This window comes from Tamandua tetradactyla, chromosome X (genome assembly GCF_023851605.1).
Source record: "Tamandua tetradactyla isolate mTamTet1 chromosome X, mTamTet1.pri, whole genome shotgun sequence".
NCBI classification, from domain to species: domain Eukaryota; kingdom Metazoa; phylum Chordata; class Mammalia; order Pilosa; family Myrmecophagidae; genus Tamandua; species Tamandua tetradactyla.
In genome coordinates, this window is record NC_135353.1 from 119,998,145 (window position 1) to 120,021,234 (window position 23,090).

The window sequence follows — 23,090 nt, forward strand, 5'->3', positions numbered from 1 at the left end:
CCTGTTTTTTACGTCTAAATCTATAGGAAAAATTTCCAGAAGTGGAATTACCAGGTCAAAATGCCTATATCTTTTTAATTCACATAGATACTGTCAAATTGACCACTATACAGCTTGTGTCACTTTGCACTTCCATCCTCAGTGTATGAAAGTGCCTATTTCCCCATGGAAATTAGTATGTTAGCACAGTATAGTTTAAACTTAAATAATTTTTATTACAGATAAGTTTGAATAGTTTTTCAGTTTTAAGGGTTAGTTTATGTTTCCTTTTTCATCAGCATAATTCCTAACTTGCAAAGGTTCATTTTAATCTTTAACAGATCAGTTTTTTGATTGACTCATTTTTCAGATGACATCAAAGCCCAAATAGCACACAGTGGTTGGCCTCACTGCTACTGCTGTCTCACCTTTAGAAAGGGACTGCCTCGAAGGGCCTTTGACACTTACAACCACTGGAGGCATAGACAGGTCTGTCCTAGACCCTCTGGCAAGGTTAATCTTGCTTTTAAGCATACTTCACAAGTCCACTAGATATTGACAGGGGGCTGTTTGCATGAATTCTTTAATTATGGTACATACCCACAGTCACATGTTCACCTACAGAGTGTTGACAGGAGGTTGCTGAGTAAGGAAGGGGATCACAGAGTAGAGCCAGGTCCTGAAATCATGGAGGTACCCTGAGACTAGGGGTTAAGGCTTACGTTGTTGTTTGTTAGGGGTCCAAGCACATAAAATGATACCACCTTTTGACTCCTTTCTGTATATATCTTATGATCTGATCCTTAATTTTTCAATTCCATACTGAACAGTCTCACCCTTGTTTTTGTGCTGCTTTCCCTAACATCTTATTGTCATCTTATCTGGCCCTGTTACCTCTCTGACCTCATCTTCTGCCACTGTATGGTTCACTCCTTCACTGCATTCAAGTCTCATCTCAAATTTTGCCATCCCAGAAATGCCATCTCTGATCAGGTTATCTAGAATAACACCTCCTTTAATCTTTGTCCCTGTTCCCTGCTTTATTTTTCTTCATAACATATTATTCTGTATATTAATTTTTTGGTCTTCTCCCTCCCCTAAATTATAAGTTCCACAAGAGCAGAGACTATGTTTTTCTTGCCCACCATTGTGTTCTCACAACATATAACAAGGACAGGCATGGAGAATATCCTCAATACATATTTGTTGAATGAATGAATGAGTGAATGAATCTTAACTACCACTGCATCAACATATTACCTTTTGTTTAAAAAGATGCTGACAAGTGTGTTACTTTTGGATAATGTCTTCATGGAGAGTAACTATCTCCAAGCTATGTTACTGAGGGGAAATATCAGCCTCCCACTTGTAGCTGTGAGTCCTGGCAAGCCAGGAAATTTTGGTACATGGCTGGTTAGCTGGCTTAGGATCCCTTCAAGTTCTACTGGCCAATGAGTGAGAATTGGCCCAAAGAGGAATCCTGCCTTAAGTTTTCCCATACAGAACAATGGTGAGATCTGCTCAGGTCAAGAGTCTTCCTTTAGGCTCCTTTTCACCCAGATTGTAACAAATGCTACATCTCAAACCACCTCCCTGCTCTTACCCAGAAGCAAGTGACTTGTTTTTTAACCTGTGCATTTCTTTCTGTTGGGGAAGTCCTGGCAAGCCATGAACTTGGGGGCTCATGATTTGTCTAACATCATGTAGAGGGTCATTCCTTACTGCCTGTCAATAAGTGCTAAGACTCACCACAAGCTGGCAATCTTTGGGTATTTCAACTGCTATATCCCTACTTCTCTATAGCGAACTTCAGTGTTGGGAATTATTAAAAGCCTTTCCTTGTTCAGACAACTCCATATCGTCTTGCCCTGCCCCCCCCCCCAAAAAAAAATTGGTTGAATAATATGGATTTCTCTGCTAGAGCCATAGAGAAGTAATTAAAGCTCCCTGATCTACCCCACATTGGTATGTTTTGTCATTAGTGCCTGGCTAAATGACAACCTTTCTTCCCCACTCGCTTCTGATCTGATGTTTTCTCACTTTGAGAACTGAGCTATCCCAGGCAGAGAGAGAACTATTTGGTGTACAGATCCTCCTATTGGGTATTTAACTCTCTCCTTCCTCAGGTTCCCCACAGCATTTTGCTGATATTTGGTTGTGGCCCCAACCAAAGATTCCTTGTGTTCCAACATATTATTGTGTGTAATATTATTGTGTATAATATGTCAAACTGTCTCTCTAGCTTGAGGGCCGGAACTATGCCCCTAGCATGAAGTAGCATGCCATGCCCTAGCATGGCATGAAGTAGTTGCTCAGCAAAGGCAGTTTGCCTGACAACAGCTAGACAAAGTCTTTTAAGCCTTTTGGGGTTGTATCCTGAGTTTGCCTGTGCTCCTCAGTCTCAGGAGACTGAGGAAGTTACTCAAAAAGTTTTTGCAAAATGTGATACTAAGTGATATCTTGTTTCCAGCTCAATGGCCCTCTTGTTCTTCTCCTCCTTTTTGTTTCTGTGTATTAGGCCAATTAGTAGTCTCTTCAGACTTTTGGAGTCTCGATTGGTCATCAGCCTGTTCATGTCCCATCCTCATCTTCATCAATTCAAAAAGTGGTGATCATCAAGGAATTGTTTTCCTCCGAAAATTCAAGCAATACCTTAACCCTTCTCAAGTGTTTGATCTGACAAAGGGTGGACCTGAAGCTGGGTAAGGATGGGGTAAGAAATATAGTTGGGCATATAGAAGGAACTCTTCCCTCTATGCATTCTAGACTAAGATAGGCTTTCTGGAATCAGTCCCTGTATCTGAGGAGGACAGATCTATTGTCTCAAGTCAGTATATGGACACATAATTCTAGAGCATTTTGGATTGGCTAGTGGGAGGACTTTTAGCTTTCTGCCATAGGGCCCTTCAAGCCTACATCCTGCTTTCAGATTTGCTACACCCTTTCTGGTTTGTAGCAAAAAATCTACATCTCATGGCCCTAGAAGAAGAGGCAAATGGATATTGCCTAGCTTCTATCCACCTTTCCTGACACTCACTTTTCTCCTGGGACCAAATACATGTATCTCTACTATGAGCTTCCATTATTTTCGGACCATCTGGCCACTCAGCCCTGGTTCCAGTAAACCTTTTGGGCACCATGCAAAGTATTCTTACTGGCCCTCAGGAAATTAGGTTTGACTGGGCGGCTTCCAGAGCAAGGCTGTGCACAGCAGAGTATATGTTAAGGCAAGGCTTGATCTTTAGAATTTCCGAGAATATTGCCTGTGTTCTTTGGTACACAGGGCTGAGGGAAAGAAGGCAGGTAGCTGTTAACAGGATGAGGAAATGGCAGTCTTGGATCCTGACACATTGTAGGAAGAGTTTACAAAACCAATTCATGAAATGACTCCATTTTCTCTTCTTCCTGCCAGGCTGAGCATGTTCAAGAATTTTGCTCGCTTTCGTATTGTGGTTTGTGGTGGAGATGGCAGTGTGAGCTGGGTCTTATCTCTGGTTGACGCCTTTGGATTACATGAAAAGGTAAATCACTGGCTGACTCATGTATCCACTGGTAGAAAGACTAATAGTGTGGAGTTGCTCATCCAAAGAAGACCCTGGTCTTTACTTTCCTTATCTATAAAATACATGCTTCCTGTTGACTTCATAGGCAATTTGAATGGTAGATTTCCAATCTAAGCCTGCTCATCTAGACCACTTTCTGGAGAAATGAAGGAAGGACAGATGAGGGAGTTTGCAGAAGGAAAAGTCTCCAAAGTGAAGAGTCAAAAGGGAGGGAGAGTAAGCAATAAAGAAGAAAAGAATTTCCTTCCCCTCCTGAAACTATTGATTTTCTTCCCTGAGTCTCAAGAGCAGCAGAAAATTTCCTTTACCTCCCTTCTCTCTCCCTAAGGAGGACCCGATCTTCTGACTCTAATAGCTTTGTCTCCAGAGGCACCTCATCTCATCAGCTCATTGGCCCAGCCCTGATAGAGTTATGGCAATATTTCTCTTTCACAAGCAGGCTAGTAAATATTGGCATATGCCAACAACTTTTCCCTTTACTGAGTAGGTGCTGTATTGCTAAGAGTGGGGTCCTACTCTTTAGGGAAAAATTCACTCGACTTCAAACATCCTCCCATTGTACTTCCTATAAGTCCCTTATCACCATAGGCTTTGAGACCACAATCGTTCCCGAAGACATCGTCTGGGCTCTTTTATGGGCATAGCTTAGTAGAAGGACTGTCTGAAAGGAATACCTGGTTTTGTTCTTGCAGTGTCAGCTGGCAGTCATTCCACTTGGAACTGGCAATGATTTGGCCCGTGTACTGGGCTGGGGTGCATTCTGGAACAAAAACAAGTCACCTCTGAACATCCTCAACAGAGTGGAACAGGCTAGTGTGCGGATTCTAGACAGGTAAGTGACCAAAAGACCAGGCCTTATGCCTCTTCCAATCCCATACCAGTTACTCCCAGTGACATCTCAATCAGGAATATTGTAACCTATCTCACAGAGCCTTATTTCCTTTATGTCTTCAGTACAGTGAGATTTTGAGGGTCATGTCTCTTAGGAAGCCAGGAACTACCATGTATTCTTCAAACAGTACTTGAGCCCCTATTCAAACCTAAAAGATCCTAGAAGAGGAGATGCATGGATAGATTTCAAGGATTCTGTGAGCCCCCTTCAAATTACATAGCTAATTATCTATGTAAACAAATATCTTTTTGAGGAAGAGTCCATAGTTTTATCAGTTCTTAAAGAAATTCTAAAAAGGAGATTCAGAAACAATTTGCCTAGATATCTCTGCTCTGGAGAAGAGAGAGTATTGCCATCTTACCTCCTGAGAAAAAAAGACTTTCTATGCTGGAGCATATTTAAGTATTTGATTTATGGGTGCTCCTCAGGATCTCTTAGGGGAGTTTTTTCAAGATACCTAACTGGAGCATGCAGCAAAGATTCTCATTCAATAAGTTTTAGGGTCCTGTTATGCGTAATTTACAAGACACCTCAAGTAATCTTGATGGCTACTTCTATATGAGAACTACTGCTCTTTAATAACACTGTCATAATTCCTTTCTTTACACTGGCCTACAGCAGTCATGAAGTAGAGGACCCTCTTGCGGTATGCTTAAGATCAGGTGGCCAGATCTCAACCCATCTCCCACCACCATACAAACATTTTGGGCCTCTTTCTCGACCTGTGAAGCATTGACTATAGCCTGTGATGAAACAGAGCCCTAAATATATCTTTGAATTTTATTTCAGATGGAGTGTGATGATCCGTGAGACTCCCAGACAAATCCCGCTGCCAAGAGGACAGGCTGAAATGGACATACCCCGATTTGAGGTAGTTACTGCCTAGCTGTGATTCAGACCAACCTCTTTATTACATAGTGAAGTAATAGGCAAAGCCCAGAGAGAAGCTTTTGTATGGTCCATGAGTTCCATAAGGATGAGATCATTAAGGACTGGGGATATGTCCTTCAGCATCTATTTACCAAATACTGTATTAGACATTTGAGATATAATTAATTCAGCCATGTGTTTATTCATTCAAAAATATTTATGGAGTAACTACTATGTGTGAGAATCTGTTTCAAGAGATGTTCTTATATCCTAATAGGTAAAGAAGAAAGACATAGTTCCTACTGTCATGGAGTGTGTAATGTAGTTAGAGAGAGATAAAAATAAACAGTTTTAATTAAAGTAGTATGAGTGTTAGAATATGAGGAGGGAAACAGGGTTGGAACACACCACAGGTGTCCCTAACTCAGTTTGTGTTTCTCAGAAGATGTGTCATTTCAGAAAAGTCCTGAGAACCAGAGAAAGTTAACCAGGAGAATGAGAAGGAGATTTGTTCTAGACAGATGGAGAAAGATGTGTAATTCCAAAGGCAAGAGAGGATGGAATAGTCACAGAATTGTAATATGTTCATAATGGCTGAGGCATAATGGCCAGGGCAGTGGCATGTAAGGAGAATGACTAAAGGTGAGAATGTAGATGGAATAAGGGGTCAGGCCAGGAAGGACCTGGAAAATCAGGGTAAGAAATCTGGACTTTTATCCTGAGAGCAATAAAAATTACAGAAAGTTTTATTTTCTTATCTTAATTTATTATGAAAAAGTTTCAACATGCAGGAAAGTTGAAATGATATATTCTACCATTAACATTTCAATATACTTGCATTATCACATATCTATCCATATATCCATTCTGCTATATATTAGAAAAAATTTAAGCAGAGGAGTTGCATGGTATATGGAAAAGCAATTGAAGGAATAAAGACTAGAGGTGAGGAGAACAAGTCTGAGGTGATGTGATAGTCTAGGCAAGAGATGATGGTCATTTCCACTGGGGGAATGGTAATGGGGACAAAGAAAATTGGACATTTCTGAGATATATTGAAGAGAGAATAATCAGGACCTGGTAGATGATTGAATGTAGGGCGTGATAGAGAGGGAGTAGTAGAAGTTGTAGTTAAGGGTATAGACAGTAGTTAATAATCCTGCCACTTAGTAGTAACTACCTCCCCATGTCTCAATTCCCTCTTCTGTAAAATTTGTTGTGAGGATCATATATATGTATATTGCTTAGAAGAGAACCTGGCATATAGTAAATACTATATAAATGGATGTTGTTATTATTACTAATATTATTTAAGAGGCAACACTTGGAAAGAGGCAGCATTGGAAAGATGTGGCTTTGAATTCCAACTTTATTATTTACTAGCTATGTGATATGGGGTAGTGTTTTTGTTTCCTAGGCTCCTCTAAGAAAATATCATGAAATGGATTGGCTTAAACAATGGGAATTTATTAGTTTACAGTTTTGAGGCCCTGAAAATGTCCATATCAAGTCACCATCAAGGCCATGCTTTCTTCCTGAAGACCAGTTGCTTGTGATCCTCGGCTCCTCCGCCATATGGCAAGGCACATGGCAATGTCTGCTGGTCTCTCCCTTCTCGTCCAGGCTTCAGTGATCAAAGCAAGAAGCTTCCATGGCCTTTTTTTTTTTGCTCTCTCTCTTTGTGTATTCACTCCATTTATAAAAGACTCTAATAATAGCATTAAGTGCCATCATGAATGAAGAAGGTCACCTTACCTTAAGTAGCCTCATCAAAGGATCCTACCTACAATGGGTTCACACCCACAATAATGGATTAGATTTAAGGACATGTTTTTCTGGGATACATGCAGTTTTAAACCATCATACATAGTTTGTTGCATTTGAAACATAGAGCAAATAGTACCTCCCTGATAGGAGTTTTTCATTATTAATTTAAGTAAGAAGAAATAAATATATGTTCCTATTTTTAGGATGACCACAGATCTAAGATTATATATGGGATTATTTTCCCACCACAAGAATTCTTTGATTATAATTATTTCCAGAAAGACAGTTGAGTCGCTGGCAAAAAGTCAGTAGGAAATAATGAGGCACCATCATCTCTTGCCTAGACTATCGCAGCGCCTCACGCCTGTTATTCTTGCCTCTAGTCTTTCTTCTAGTTTGCCATGTTATACCTCATTTTGCAACCAGTCTGACATGAGAAAGACTCAGCTATGGGTGGTGAGGATGGGCAGTACAATATCACAGAGATAAAGTTCCAGGGCTGAACATTCTTTCCCCCTAGGCTGCTGCCATCCAACATTTAGAATCTGCAGCCACTGAGTTGAACAAAATTCTGAAGGCCAAGTGCCCCACAGAGATGATCATTGCAGCCAGGTCAGTCTTCCTTTGTCTTTCATGTTTGGGAGTGTCTTTGCCACTCACAGGATGTTCTTGGGTCAGAGTTGGGGTACATTCTGATAGCTTAAGGTGTTGAGGCCAATGAAAATATATGTCCACCTTCCCAAATTGAGTTTCTCTGAACTCAAACCTACCAAGTGGAAAGTTTGAAAAAGTTTAGATTGAGATGAGGGCTTCTTCTACTCCAAAAAAGACAAAACTGCAACTCAGAGATTTGGAAGAAAAGTTACAGAAGGGAAAAACAACATTCCAGGCCACTCATCCTCCCCTTTCAAATATAAAGGTCATTCATTCTTCCTGAGACTGGGGATTTCTGCTCAGTCCACCACCCTCTTCTTTAAGAAGTACCCCTCACAGGGGTAGTCCTTCCAATGTCATTATGTTGGTATGAAATTAGCTGATTTGACCCAGGATGAAAATTTGACCCAAGTTGGACCAATTGAATTGTCTTTCCTGGAAATTTGATATTAGGACTAAGATATTCTAGTTAAACTCTCTTAGGTTTATGATTTAGGAAGTGGTGTTAAACTGGACTGAAGTGAGGATGGAGCATATTTCATCATATATACATGGAGACAGAAAAAAATAAGAGAGAAAGAAAGAGAGAGCAAAAGATATCAGGAAAGAGAGAAGACAGAGAGAAAGAGGAAGAAGAAGAAGGAGACTGATGACATTATAAGAGAGAACACCTCTGGACCTTATGGTCCATGTCACATTCTGCTATCTATCTTATCTTTCCAGATTCCTGTGTTCAGCAGTAGAAGATTTTGCAGTTGATATTGTTAAGGCATGGAGTCGGATCAAACAGAACAATACAGCAATCGAGTCTGTGATTTTGAAAGTAAGTCTCCATTTCTTTTCTCCTGTATTCTTTGTAGAGTCAGGGTCCCGTTTTTAATTGAACCAAATATCCTGTCACTGGGAATTGTAAAAGAAAAGCAAGGAGGAGCAGCTGGTAAGCCTCTCTGATGGAGAAAATCTATCCTCATGAAACGTCCATCTTTATCCAAATGAAGAATGGTGCTATGCATGCATACACATATACCATATACCTAAGCATATACCAAGAAGTTCCCTACCCTTATACATAAGTGTACCCCAAACATGCCTGTATGTGATTGTATACCAGAACATGCTTGAAAATATGTAAATACACATACACCAGAAATATACCCCCATTCACCTCTATAAGAACAAAAACAGCAACAATAGCTATATATATATATATATATATATATATATATATATAATTAAATATATATTTCTCTGGAGAAATGTCTATTCAAGTCCTTACCCCATTTTTAAATTGGGTTGTTTGCCTTTTCATTGTTGAGTTGTAGGAGTTCATTATATATTCTGAATAATAAATCCTTATTGGATATGTGGTCACCAAATATTTTCTCCCTTTGAGTAGACTTTCTTTTCACTTTCATGACAAAGTAAAATATATTATTAAATATATATATATAGCTATTGTTATATAGCTATATATATTGTTATATAGTTATATATTATATAGCACTTATTGTTTGCCAGGGCCTATTCAAGGCACTTTTAATGTCCTAACTTATTTAATCATCAAAAATACCCTAAAAATAGAGGCACAAAGAGATTAAGTAACTAGCATCAGGTTACAAATTATTAAGTGATAGAGCTGGACTCAAAGCCATAACCATGTGGCAGTTGTACATTCCCAAACATACACACCTACAAAGGCAGACACCAGGCACCCATATAAAAAGCACATCTCCATCCATAAGAGCATGCCTACGAAAACGCCAATGAAAAATTGTTCATCTGTCTTCTAGTTTGCCATGTTACATCATTTTACATCCAGTCTGACATGAGAAAGACTCAGCAACATATATCAATGCCTGGGACTGCTCAGAAATGAATAATATGGGTTTGATCCCCTAACACCCTTTTGTAATCACATCTACCCAAATGTTCATCTTTCTGCACATGTGGCTTTCTATGCTCAGTGCTCCCAGCCAACTACTTAGCCCTGCCAGATCCCATACTACTCCCAGTTTCTCATTCTGTCCTCTGAAGCAGTCGTGCCTCATGTCAATGCCCCCATCTCCTTTCTCCCTATACAGAGCGACTTAATGTATGATAAGCTCAGCATCCTGATTGAGGTCCTGGATGAGGAGGCAGCTGCTTTGCCTGCTGAGAAAAGTGCTATAGCATGTGCAGATGGTGGCAAGGCAGGCGGAAAGCCTCCCATCCCTCAAATAGACCATATATCCAGGTGCAAATTGGAGCTGGTTACAAAGGCCCAGAATCTCCAGAAATCCTTCAAGCTCATCATATTCCAGGTTGAACAAGGTAAGGTGCCCAGGGTTGCGGTGACTGAGGCAGAGGAATGAGGGTGTTCTATTGGATGGTTTACTTGTCTCCCCGCCTCCAGATTTACTATCTGACTGTGTTACCAAAATTTAACTAGATTCTGTATTCATAAGACATTCAGAGTCAGTCCTCAGACTCTGCATGTCTTGTGCAGTGTTAAATCAGGCACAAGGGCCCTAAAAGTTCTGCAAGCTTCCAAATCAGTACAAAAACTCGTTCAATTTTCACAACCTTTTTAAAAATTTTTTTTTAATTAGAGAAATTGTGGGTTCACAAAACAATCATGCATAAAATACAGGATTCTTGTACACCACCCGACCACTGAAGCCTTGCATTGGTGTGGAATATTTACAATTGATAGTAATACTTTTTAATAATTATACTACTTTTTTAACAGTATTTACCATTGTTACAATTGATGAAAGATTACTAAAATCATATCATTATCTCTCACCCATTATCTACATTAAGTATTTTATGTAATACTTAATAGGTGGTATTTTCCCACATAACACCCAATTATTAACACCTTGTATTACTATCATATATTTGCTATAATTCATGAAAGAACATTCTTATACTCATACTACTAACCATAGTCCATCGTCTTAGGGTTTGCTGTGTTGTACAGGCCTATGTTATATCATTTAATTTTTATTCTAGTAATATATACATCCTAAAGTTCCCCCTTTTAACATTTGCTTCTATAGTACAGTGCTGTTGATTACATTCACAGTAATGTGATACCATCACTACAATCCATTTCCAAACCTTTACCATCAACCTAAAATAGAAATTCTGTACAAGTTAAGCAACAACTTACCATTCTCTAGCACTAATCTATCTCTTGGTGACCTATATTCTAGATCTTAACTCTATGAGTTTGTTCATTATAATTAGTTCATATCAGTGAGATCATACAATATTTGTCCTTCCATGTCTGGTTTATTTTACTCAACATAATGTCCACAAGGTTCATCCATGTTGTCACATGCATTAGGATTTCACTCCTTTTTACAGCTGAATATGATTCCATTCTATGTATATACCACATTTTGTTTATCCACTCTTCAGTTGATGGACATTTGGGTTGCTTCCATCTTCTGGCAATTGATGGACATTTGGGTTGCTACCATCTTTTGGCAATTGTGAATAATGCTGCAGTGAACATTGATGTGCAAATGTCTGTTTGAGTCTCAGTTTTCAGTTCTTCTGAGTATATATTTAGTAGCAGGATTGCTGGATCATATGGTAATTCTACCTTTAGCTTACTGAGAAATTGCCAAATTGTGTTCCACAGTGGCTGCACCATTTTACATTCCCACCAGCAGGGAATGAGTGTTCCTATTTCTCCATAACCTCCCCAACCCTTGTAGTTTTCTGTTTTTTAAATAGTGGCCATTCTAGTGGACGTGAAATGACATTTCATGGTATTGATTTGCATTTCCCTAAAGCTAGTGATGCTGAGCATTTTTTCATGTGCTTTTTAGCCCTTTGTATTTTCTCTGGAGAAATGTCTATTCAAGTCCTTACCCCATTTTTAAATTGGGTTGTTTGCCTTTTCATTGTTGAGTTGTAGGAGTTCATTATATATTCTGAATAATAAATCCTTATCAGATATATGGTCACCAAATATTTTCTCCCTTTGAGTAGACTTTCTTTTCACTTTCATGACAAAGTCCTTTAATACACAAAAGCTTTTAATTTTGAGACAATCCTATTTATCTAATGTTTCTTTTGCTACTTGTGTTTTGGGTGTAAAGTCCAAGAAACAATTGCCTACTACAAGACCTGCAATATGCTTCCCTAAGTTTTCTCCTAGGAGTTTCATAGACCTGGTTCTTATATTTAGGTCTTTGATCCATTTTGAGTTAATTTTTGTATATGGTGTGTGTTCTGTTTGTTAGTTGCCAGAATGCAATATGCCAGAAACAGAATGGCTTTTTAAAAGGGGAATTTAATCAGATGCTAGTTTACAGTTCTGAGGCCAAGAAAATGTCCCAATTAAAACAAGTCTATAGAAATGTCCAATCAAAGGCATCCAGGGAAAGATATCTTGGTTCAAGAAGGCCTATGAAGTTCAGGGTTTCTCTGTCAAACACAGTCACAGTTTCTCTGTCAGCTGGAAGGGCACATGGCAAGCAAGGCATCATCTGATAGCTTTCTCTCCTGGCTTCCTGTTTCATGAAGCTCCCCGAGAGGCATTTACCTTCTTCATCTCCAAGGTCGCTGGCTTGTGGGCTCTCTGCTTCATGGTGCTGCAGCATTCTCTGCTCTCTCCAAATCTCTTATTCTCCAAAATGTTTCCCCTTTTATAGGACTTCAGAAACTAATCAAGATCCACCCAAATGGGTAGAGACATGCCTCTACCTAATCCAGTTTGACAACCACTCTTCATTGGGTTATATCTCCAGGGAGATGATTTAACTACGTACAGTATTGAATAGGGATTATTCTGTCTTTATGAAATGGGATCTTGATTAAAACATGGCTTTTCTAGGGGACATACATCCTTTCAAACAGCACAGTGTGAGATAGAAATCCTCTTTCATTCCTTTGTATATGGTTATCCAATCATCCAAACAGTTGAAGAATGGCTGAAGAGACTATTCTTTCCCAGTTAAGTAGACTTAGTATCCTTGTAAAAACCAATTGGCAGGCATTTGGAGCAAGATGGCAGCAAGTGAGGTGTGGAATTTAGTTAACACTACAGGGTAGCTTGTAAATAGCCAGGAACTGTCTGGAACAACTGTTTGAGAGATTTCAGTGACTCAACATACACTGTACACCAGTCTGGAGTAGGTGAAATTGACCACGATCCAACACAGAACTGTAAGTCTCCCAAGCCATGGAGGCTAGTGGCCCTCCCCCACTGGCACAGCATGCTGTTTCACAATTAGTTCCCTGTGGGAAAAAAAGAAGCCTTCTCTACTAGGAGCAAGGAAGGTAGCTCAACCAAGCTTGAATTGTGGAATTAATTAACAAATTCTAACTGCTGAATACAAGCTTTAAGCACAGATAAACTTGGAGCAACCATGAAAGGAAGCTGGAGGCTTTGCCCTGGCAGAGAAGGTATGGGCTGACAGAAAAAATAAAGCAGAGGATTTTTGAGGTTGACAGACTCAAAATACTGGAAAAGGGACACAAAGAGCCAGGTACCAACTCTTGATTGGCAAACCTGGGGGCTTGGGGTTGGCTCTGAAAAGGATTATGCTGGTCTGAATCTGTGGTGGACCCCAGAAAAGCCATGCCCTTTGATCCTCATTCAATATTGCTGGGTGGGAGCATTTTGATTGTTTCCATGAAGATGTGACCCACCTAATTGTGGGTGGTAACTTTTTATTAGATTATTTCCATGGAGGTGTGTCTCCACCCATTGAAGGTGGAGTTGCTTACTGGAATCCTTTAAAAGAGGAAACATTTTGGAGAGAGCCCCTTTCTTGGTAGAGCCATGAGAAAGCCAGCAGACGCCGCCATGTTTGCCATGTGCCCTTCCAGCTGAGAGAGAAATGCTGAATGTCATCAGCCTTCTTCAACCAAGGTATCTTTCCCTGGATGCCTTAAATTGGACATTTCTATGGACTTGTTTTAATTGGGACATTTTCTCGGCCTTAGAACTGTAAAGTAGCAACTCATTAAATTCCCCCTTTTGAAAAGTGATTCCGTTTCTATATTGCATTCCGGCAGCTAGAAAACTAGAACAAGGATTTTTTTCTATTCTTTTTTTTATTTTAACTTTTTTTTTTTTTTGCATGGGCAAGCTCTGAGAATCAAACGCGGGTCTCTGGCACAGCAGGTGAGAATTCTACCACTGAGCCACCAGTGCACAGCCTTATCCTTTTTAAAAAAATTTTTACTTCCTAACAACCCAATAGATAGAACTGTGGGCATTCTCAGGCTTCACCACTGTCCCAGGCAAGGGCAGAATTAAAATATGTCTGAATGACAAAGTAAATAGTCAGGTGAAGGAGATAATTCCCTATAGGGCATATCTTTAAGTAATCTCAACTGGGAACAAGGGAAGGTAGATCAGCCAAGCTCCAATTGCAATTTTAATTCTAGCAGAGAAGAGGCAGGGCTGACAGACAAAAATTTAAATGAAATAAAATAAGAAAGAATAAAGACTGATGATTTCAGAATAGGCTGAGTTCAGAGTATTAGAAAGGGTGGGGGGGCACATAGACCCAGGTACCCTCCAGCTCTTGACTGACAAACCTTGGGGACTGGGGACTGGCTCTGAAAAGGGATTTCTTTTTTACATTTTCTTATTATTTTTACACTATTCTAAGCAGCTCATTAGAGAAAGTCTTGAGTAATTTCAATTGTCAGCAGGACCCAGACAAGTTCTGAGATAAGATAGGTCTGAGAGACAAGGTAAAGAATCAAGTGGGGGAGATAGTTCCCTAAAAGTTGTATCTTCCCCAAGAAAATGGATGCAGGGCCCAGCTCAACTGGTGGTCCTCCTTCAGGGAGTTCAGGGCTAAGGGGCTGAAGTCCAACCTAAGCCCACATTCTACCTCAGAATCTGGCTCAATTATGTCCCTGGCTGGGAGGGTGTGCTGAAAATTAAAGGTACTGCATCACTTGATGCTGGGGGCTAGCTTCATGCTGACAAGCACATCCTTATGGGCAGGATAGGAAAAGTACAGAGTCAAGAGACTTATAGAAAAATCTGACAAACTGTTAGGTCTCACCCTCAGGGAAACTTGATACTGATTAGACCCTCCTTCTGAAACCTGGGCCTGTTTTATTGAGGAAAATCTAATTGGGGTCAGTCATATCTGGAGAGAGACTGCTCAAAAAAAAAAGGTTCATATAGTCTGGGGAAGAAAAAGAAAAACAAGAGCCGAAAAATTCTAATCAGTTAAACAGAAGCTGTGCTATAAAGGTCTAGAATAACTTGAGCTGAACTACAAAGAACAGATAGATAACAAACCAACCAATAAGAAAACTCTAGGTAAAAAAGGGTGAAACCAACCTACAGAATAAACTAATCAAGGAAATCAGATGCCTGGACATTAGCAAAAAAAATATGATTCATACCAGGAAATACAAAGATATGGCCCAGTAAAAGGAACAAATTAACATTTCAAACAAGATGCAGGACTTGAAACAACTAGTTAAGGTTATCTGAGCAGACATGCAAAATCACATTAAAAATCCAATCAACAAGTTGAGGGAAGGTATGGCAAAAGAGATGAAGTATATAAAAAAGACATTGGATGAACATAAAGAAGAACTCAAAAGATTGAAACAAAAGGTGGAAATTATGGGAATGAAAGGCACAAAAGAAAAGATGAAAAACAGAATGGAGACTTACAACAACAGATTTAAAGAGGGAGAAAAAAGGGTTAGTGAACTAGAGACAGGACATCTGAAATCCAACACACAAAAGAGCAGAGAGGGAAAAAATGAAAATATGAGGAGGGTTTCAGGGAACTGAATGACAACAAGAAGTGCACAAATATATCTATTATGGGTGTCTCAGAAGGAAAAGAGAAGGAAAAATGGACAGACAGAATAATGGAAGAAATAATAGATGAAAATTTCCCATCTTTTATGAAAGACATAACACTACAGATCCAAGAAGCATAGCATGCCCCAAATAGAATAGATCTTAATAGACCTACTCCAAGATATTTACTAATTAGAATATCAAATGTCAAAAGCAGAGAATTATGAAAGCAGCAAGAGAAAAGCAATCCGTTACATACAAGGGAAACTTGATAAGACTATGTGCCGATTTCTCAGCTGAAAGCATGGAGGCAAGATTGGAGTGCTATGATATATTTAAGATACCGAAAGAGAAAAACTGCCAACCAAGAATTTTGTATCTGGCAAAAGCGTTCTTCAAAAATGAGGGGGAGACAGGCCAAAATGGTGGCTTAGTGAGGTGTGAGATTTATTCATCCTCCAGAGCAGCTAGTAAATAGCCAGGAACAGTACAGAACAACTGCTGGGGCCACGTCAGTGACTGGACACACAGCGTACACCAGTCTGGACAAGCTGGACCACCTGTGAGCCCACCCAGAACTGTGAGTCCCTGAAGCCATCAAGGCCAGTTCCCCTCCCCAACAGGCTGCTTCCCAGAGGAGAAAGGAAAGAGACTTTACTAGCAGCAAGGAGCTGAACTCAACCAACTAAAAAGAGGCCCCCAACTCAGCTGAACCTCAAGTAAAAGCTGAGGTTACTGGTTTTTGCCCTGGTGCAGAGGGGGCAGGGCTGACGGAAAAAGAAAAAACAACAACAACAAGTTTTTTTGGATCAGACAACACAAAATACCTGACAGGGTCTGGGCTCTGAAGGAAAGGTGGGGGCACATAAGACCTGGACATACACAGAGCAACGTACCAACTTAAGTTCTTGATTGGCAAACCCAAGGAACGGGGTCCTGTTCTTTGCTTTTTTGTGGCTGTGTTTCTATGGCTTGACTGCTCTTTGCATACACCTACAAGGCTTCTCAGGCTCCAACTGCCCCAGGCAGGGATGGAATTAAGCTTGTCTGAGAGCTTGTCTGTAGGTTGTGTCTTCCCTAGTAGAGGGGTGGTGTCCAGATCAGGTGGAATCTCTCCCTCAAGGAATTCAGACCTCAGGGTCTAGAAAATTGAAGCAATTAAAGCCAGCCTACAGCCACTCCTGTGTCTCAACCACACCCCCACAGGGAGAATCTGCTGAAGTTAAAGTTACCACATCACCTTATGCTGGAGGGACCCGCAAGCAGACAAGCACCACATACTGGGCAGGATAGGAAAAGCACAGAGTCTAGAGGTTTCATAGGGATGTCTTTCAACCTACTGGGTCTTACCCACAGGGGGACTGATGCAGTTGACTCTTTCCTCCTGAGAGGAGGCCAGTTTGGTCTGGGAAAATCTCCTAAGCGGGGAAAAAAGGCAGGGCAAGAAAACAAGAACTGAAAACTCTGATCTGTTAAACAAAATTTAAGCTAGAGGTCTAGAATAAGCTGAACTGAATGTCAAAGAATAGATAGACAGCAAAGTCATCCAGCAAGAAAATCCTAGGTAAAAAATGAGGGAGAATTTGAAATATTTAAAGATAAACAGACACTGAGAGAGTTCGTGAGAAAAAGACCTGCTACAAGAAATACTAAAGAGAGCACTACATGCAGATAGGAAAAGATAGGAGAGAAAGGTTTGGAGACTATAGAAATGAAGACTATCAGGAAGGTAAAGAGAGAGAGAAAAAAAAACCTAAGATACAACATGTAAAATCCAAAAGACAAAATGATAGAAGAAAGTTCTGCCTTCACATTAATAGCATTAAATGTTAATGGATTAAACTCCCCAATCAAAAGACATAGACAGGCAGAATGGATTTTAAAAAGAGACCGATCTATATGAGACTCATTTTAGACCCAAGGACAAAAATAGGTTGAAAATAAAAGGCTGAAAAAGATATTTCATGCAAACAACAACCAGAAAAGAGCAGGGATAGCTATACTAATATCAGACAAATTAGACTTCAAATGTAAAACAATTAAAAGATACATAGAGTGCTGTCATCAATATGGTGACTTAAACAGCTACTGAAAATCTCTCTTAGAAGATTCAGCACTAAAAACGAACAATACTGAATTGTTATAAAATCTGGAAGAGGATATGGACTGGAGTGGTACCTTGCAAATCCTGAAGTGAAGAAGTACAAGAATATTAGGTAGGAAATTTCCATCCTTAACCAGCCAATCCTCACCCTTACCCCTCACTTGGTCTCACAGCACAGGATGGGCAGAGAAACAGCAGCAGGGACCCCTCCCAATGGGGACACAGAATACTATATTCTCTCATGGCAGTGGAATAGACCCTCACCTTTTAGAAACCTGTGGGGCAAGGGAGCATTTCAAGGCCCAGGTCAGTGAGAGACAGGGAGTCTGCAAAAACAGGGACAGAAGTTGTGTTTCCAACCCTGGGTCCAAAAGTCCTCCCTCTACCCTTGTGAAAAACATCAGTGAGAGACCTAATCCCTGCCTGGGGAAAGGCTAAAGACTGGGACAGCTAGTGGTCTACTTCGCCACAAATAAAGTGGGGGACACAGACCCATATTGAGCCAGATTTTTGCCAGCAAACAAAATGAACAGGAACCCTGAAGCAGCCTGACCTGGTGAGGTGCAGCCTGTTATGGAATAGTGCCATCTGCTGAGCAGAATAGAAAGTACAAGAGAATTGAAGGGTTTTTTCAGAGACTAACCAGAAAACTGTTTCATACTGACTGGAGCAGGTCTAGAACCCCCTACATGTGAGCCTGCCCCTATTTTGGCTGAGAAACAAAGATAGCACGATTGTTTAAAGCAGTGCCCTAAAACAAACCCAGGTCTTTCAGGATAATGAAAACCAGAGCACCACTGGGAGACAGCAGGCTTGTTTTATCTACAAACAGAAACATTTCTATGGTGCCATTGCCTACTCCCATCCATGAGGCAGGCCACGGTAGGTGCCTGGTTTTTGAGGGATTCTAGGGACAGAAAAAATCTGACAACTAGTGGGTGAGAGAGACAGAGAACAAATCCAACCAACAGGAAAACCCTAGGCAATATTCATAATAGATCTTGGTAGATTTAGACATTTACTAATCAAATTGTCAAATATCAAAGACAAAGAGAGAATTTTGAAAGCAGCAAGAGAAAAGCAATCCATCATATACAAGGGAAACTTCATAATACTAAGTGCAGATCTCTGAGCAGAAGCCATGGAGGTGAGAAGGCAGTGGTACGACATATTTAAGATACTGAAAGAGAAAACTTGCCAACCAAGAATTCTTTATCTGGCAAAACTGTCCTTCAAAAATGAAGAAGAGTTTATAGGGCAAGGGTAGTTCAGTGGTAGAATACTTGCCTGCTATGCGGGAGACCCAAGTTCGATTCCCAGTCCATGTACTTCCCCCCCAAAAACAAGCAAAACAAACAAAAACCAACCAAACAAAAATTCAATAAATTGTGCTATAATAATGGGATAACCACATGGAAAGAGAGTGAAATGTGACCCCACCATACAGCATACAAAAAAAAATGAAGGACAGTTTAAATATTTATAGATAGACACTGAGAGTTCATGAACAAGAGACCTGCTCTACAAGAAATACTAAAGGGAGCACTACAGGCAAATAGGAAAAGACAGGAGAGAGAGGTTTGCAAAAATATATAGAAATGACCAAAATGACCAAAAGGACACTATGTATTAATAAAAAGGGACAATTAATGAGGAAGAAATGACAATCATCAATATCTAGGCACTGAGATAGAGTGCTCCAAAATACTTGAGGCAAAAACTGACAACACTGAAGGTGTTGTCATACACTTCTTCAATACTAGTTGGAGACTTCAATACACCACTCTCATCAATGGATAGAATATCTAGACAAAGGGCAAATAAGGAAACAGAGATCCTGAATAATGCAATAAATGAACTAGACTTAACATTGACAGTACAATACCACCCAACAATAGCAGGATACACATTATTCTCAAGTGCTTATAGAACATTCTCCAGAATAAAGCACATTTTGGGGCACAAAGACAGTCTCAGTAAGTTTCAGAATATCAAAATTATACAAAGCACTTTCTCAGATGACAATGGAATGAAGTTAGGAATCAATAACAGGTGGAAGCCCAGAAAATTCACAAAGTTATGCAGAGTAAGCAACACATTCTTAACAACTGGTGGGTCAAGGAATAAATTAAAAATCAGTAAATATCTCAAGGCAAATGAAAATGAGAACACAACATATCAGAACTTATGGGATGCAGCAAAGGCAGTGCTGAGATGGAAATTTATTGCCCTAAATGCTTATATTAAAAAAGAAGAAAAAGGAAAATAAGGAAACTAACTGCCCACCTGGAGGAACTTGAGAAAGAACAGCAAACTAACCTCAAAGCAAACAGAAGGAAAGTGTGTCAGTTTTAAGCTATTATGTACCCCCAGAAAAGCCATGTGCTTTAATCGTCATTCAATATTGCTGGGTGGGATGTTTTTTATTGTTCCCATGAAGATGTGACCCACCCAGTTGTGGGTGGTAATTTTTGATAGTTGGTTTCCATGGAGATGTATCTCTACCCATTCACGGTGCGGTTGCTTACTGAAGCCCTTTAAGAGGGAACCATTTTGGAAAAAAGCAACAGAGCCCACACAGCAAGAGAACTTTGGATATGCATAAAGAAAATGCCCTCGGAGAAGCAGTTGAAGAAGCCTGGAGAGAAAGCTAGCAGATGTCACTATGTGCCTTTCCAGCTTAAAGAGAAACCCTGAACATCATCAGCCTTCTTGAACCAAGGTATCTTTCCCTGGATGTCTTAGTTTGGACAATTTTATAGGCTTGCCTTAATTTGGACATTTTCACAGTCTTAGAACTACAAACTTGCAACTTAATAAAATTGTCCCTTTAAAAAGCCATTCTGCTTTTGGTATATTGCATTCTGGCAGCTTTTACAAACTAAAACAGAAAGAAATAACAAAGATTAGAGCAGAAATAAATGAAATTGAGAACATGAAAACAATAGAGAGAATCAACAAAACCAGAAGTTGGATCTTTGAGAAAATCAATAAAATTGCTGGACCCTTAGCTAGGCTGGCAAAGAAACAGAGAGGATGCAAATAAATAAAATCAGAAATGGGAGGGGGTACATAATGACTGGCCCCACAAAAATAAAGGAGATAATGAGAGGGTACTATAAACAACCATATGCTAACAAATGGGTCAACTCAAACAAAATTGACAACGTCTTAGAAAAACAAGAACAACCAACACTGATTTGAGAAGAAATAGAAGATCGCAACAAACCAATCACAAGATATTGAATCAGTCATCAAAAAATTCCCACAAAAGAAAAGTCCAGGACCAGATGGCTTCACATATGAATTCTACTAAACATTTTTAAAAGGATTAGTACCAATCCTGTTCAAACTCTTCAAAAATCTGAGGAGGAGGGAAAGCTACCTAACTCATTCTATGAAGCCAACATCACCCTAATACCAAAGCTAGGCAAAGATACTGAAAGAAAAAAAATTACAGACTAATCCCTTTAATGACTATGAATGCAAAAATCCTTAACAAAATACTCACAAATCAAATCCAGCAGCACATTAAGAGACTTATACACCATGACCAAGTGGGTTTTATCCCAGGTATACAAGACTTGTTCAACAGAAGAAATCAATTAATGTAATACACGACATCAATAAATTAAAGAGGAAAAACCACATGATCATCTCAATTGATGCAGAAAAGGCATTTGACGAAATTCAGCACCCTTTACTGATGAAAACACTTGAAAGGATAGGAATAGAAGAAAACTTCCTGTACATGTTAAAGGAAATATATGAAAACCCAAAGATAACACTCCCACTCAATGGGGGAAAGACTTGAAAGCTTTCCCTCTAAGACTGGGAACGCCATTGTTGCTCAATATTGTGCTGGAAGTTCTAGCTAGAGCAATTGGGCAAGAAAAAGAAAAAGCATCCAAATTGGAAGGGAAGACATAAAGTTTCACTCTTTGCAGATGACATGACCCTGTATTTAGAAAATATAGATAAATCTACAGTGAAGCTACTAAAGCTAATAAATAAGTACTGTGAAGTGGCAGGACACCAGAGCAACATGCAAATATTAGTTGTGATTCTGTGCCCCACCAGTGAGCCATCTGAGGAGGAAATAAGAAAAATGTCCATTTACAATAGCAACCAAAAGAATCACATATTTAGGAATACATTTAACTGAGGACATAAAAGATCTATACACAGGAAACTACAAAACTTTGCTAAAAGAAATCAAGGAAGACCTAAATAAGTGGAAGGGCATTCTGTGTTCATGGATTGGAAGACTAAATATAGTCAAGATGTCAATCCTTCCCAAATTGATTTATAGATTCAATGCAATACCAATAAGAACCCCAATAACTTACTTTACACAAATAGAAAAACTAATAACCAAATTTATTTGGAAGGGCAGGGTGCCCTGAATAGCTAAAAATATCCTGAGAGAGAGGAATGAAGTGGGAGGTCTCACACTACATGACTTTAAAGTATATTACAAAGCTACAATGGTCAAAACACCATAGTACTAGCATAAAGGTAGATGTAATGACAAATAGAATATAAGAGAGCATTCAGACGTGTACTCTCACATCTATGACCAATTGATCTTTGACGAGGTGATCAAGTCAACTTAACTGGAACAGAGCAGACTCTTCTCCAAATGCTGCATGGAGAGCTAGATATCCATATCCAAAAAAAAAAGAGGACCCCTATCTCACATCTTATACAAAAAATAACTTTCAATAGGTCAAAGACCTAAACATTAGAGCTAAGATAATAAAAGGTTTAGAGAAAAATGTAAGGAAATGTCTTAAAGATCTTGTGGTAGAAGTGGTTTCCTAGACATTACACTGAAAGTTTGAGCAATAAAAGAAGAACTAGATAAATGGGATCTCATCAAAATTGAACACTTTGTGCATCAAAGAATTTTGTCAGTAAAGTAAAAAGGCAGCCTATGCAATTGGAGACAACATTTGGAAATGACATATCAAATTAATAACCAGAATATTTAAAGAGATACTACAACTCAACAACAAAAAGACAAAAACCCAATTTTAAAACATGCAAACGACATGGAAAGACACTTTTCCGAAGGAGAAATACAAATGGCTCAAAAACATATGAAAAGATGCTCAATGTCACTGGCTATTAAGGAACTGCAAATCATAACCACAATGATATATCATCTCACACCTACTAGAATGGCTATTATCAAAAAAACTGAAAATGGCAAGTGCTGGAGAGAATATGGAAAAAGAAGCACACTTATTCAATGTTGGTGGGAATGTAGGATGGTGCAACCACTGTGGAAGGCAGTTTGGCGGTTCCTCAGGTTGCTAAATATAGAATTGCCATGTGATCAATCTATCTCATTACCGAGTATATATTTGGAGGAAATTAAGGCAAGGACACAAACAGATATTTGCACACCAATGTTTACGGCAATAATATTCATGATTGCCAAGAGAAAAAAACAACCCAAATGTCCATCAA

The 23,090-nt window shown here is 39.4% G+C and overlaps 1 protein-coding gene across 1 annotated transcript in view; it reads left to right on the forward strand.

The window, feature by feature from the left end:
• Positions 1-23,090, forward strand: part of DGKK (diacylglycerol kinase kappa) — a 185,903-nt gene that overhangs the window by 130,790 nt on the left and 32,023 nt on the right. Inside the window, exons 11-17 of the mRNA XM_077147019.1 lie at positions 2,498-2,681; positions 3,392-3,500; positions 4,235-4,374; positions 5,224-5,305; positions 7,592-7,683; positions 8,449-8,548; positions 9,807-10,035. Coding sequence (XP_077003134.1) covers positions 2,498-2,681; positions 3,392-3,500; positions 4,235-4,374; positions 5,224-5,305; positions 7,592-7,683; positions 8,449-8,548; positions 9,807-10,035 — 936 coding nt within the window. The remainder of the gene's footprint in view (positions 1-2,497; positions 2,682-3,391; positions 3,501-4,234; positions 4,375-5,223; positions 5,306-7,591; positions 7,684-8,448; positions 8,549-9,806; positions 10,036-23,090) is intronic.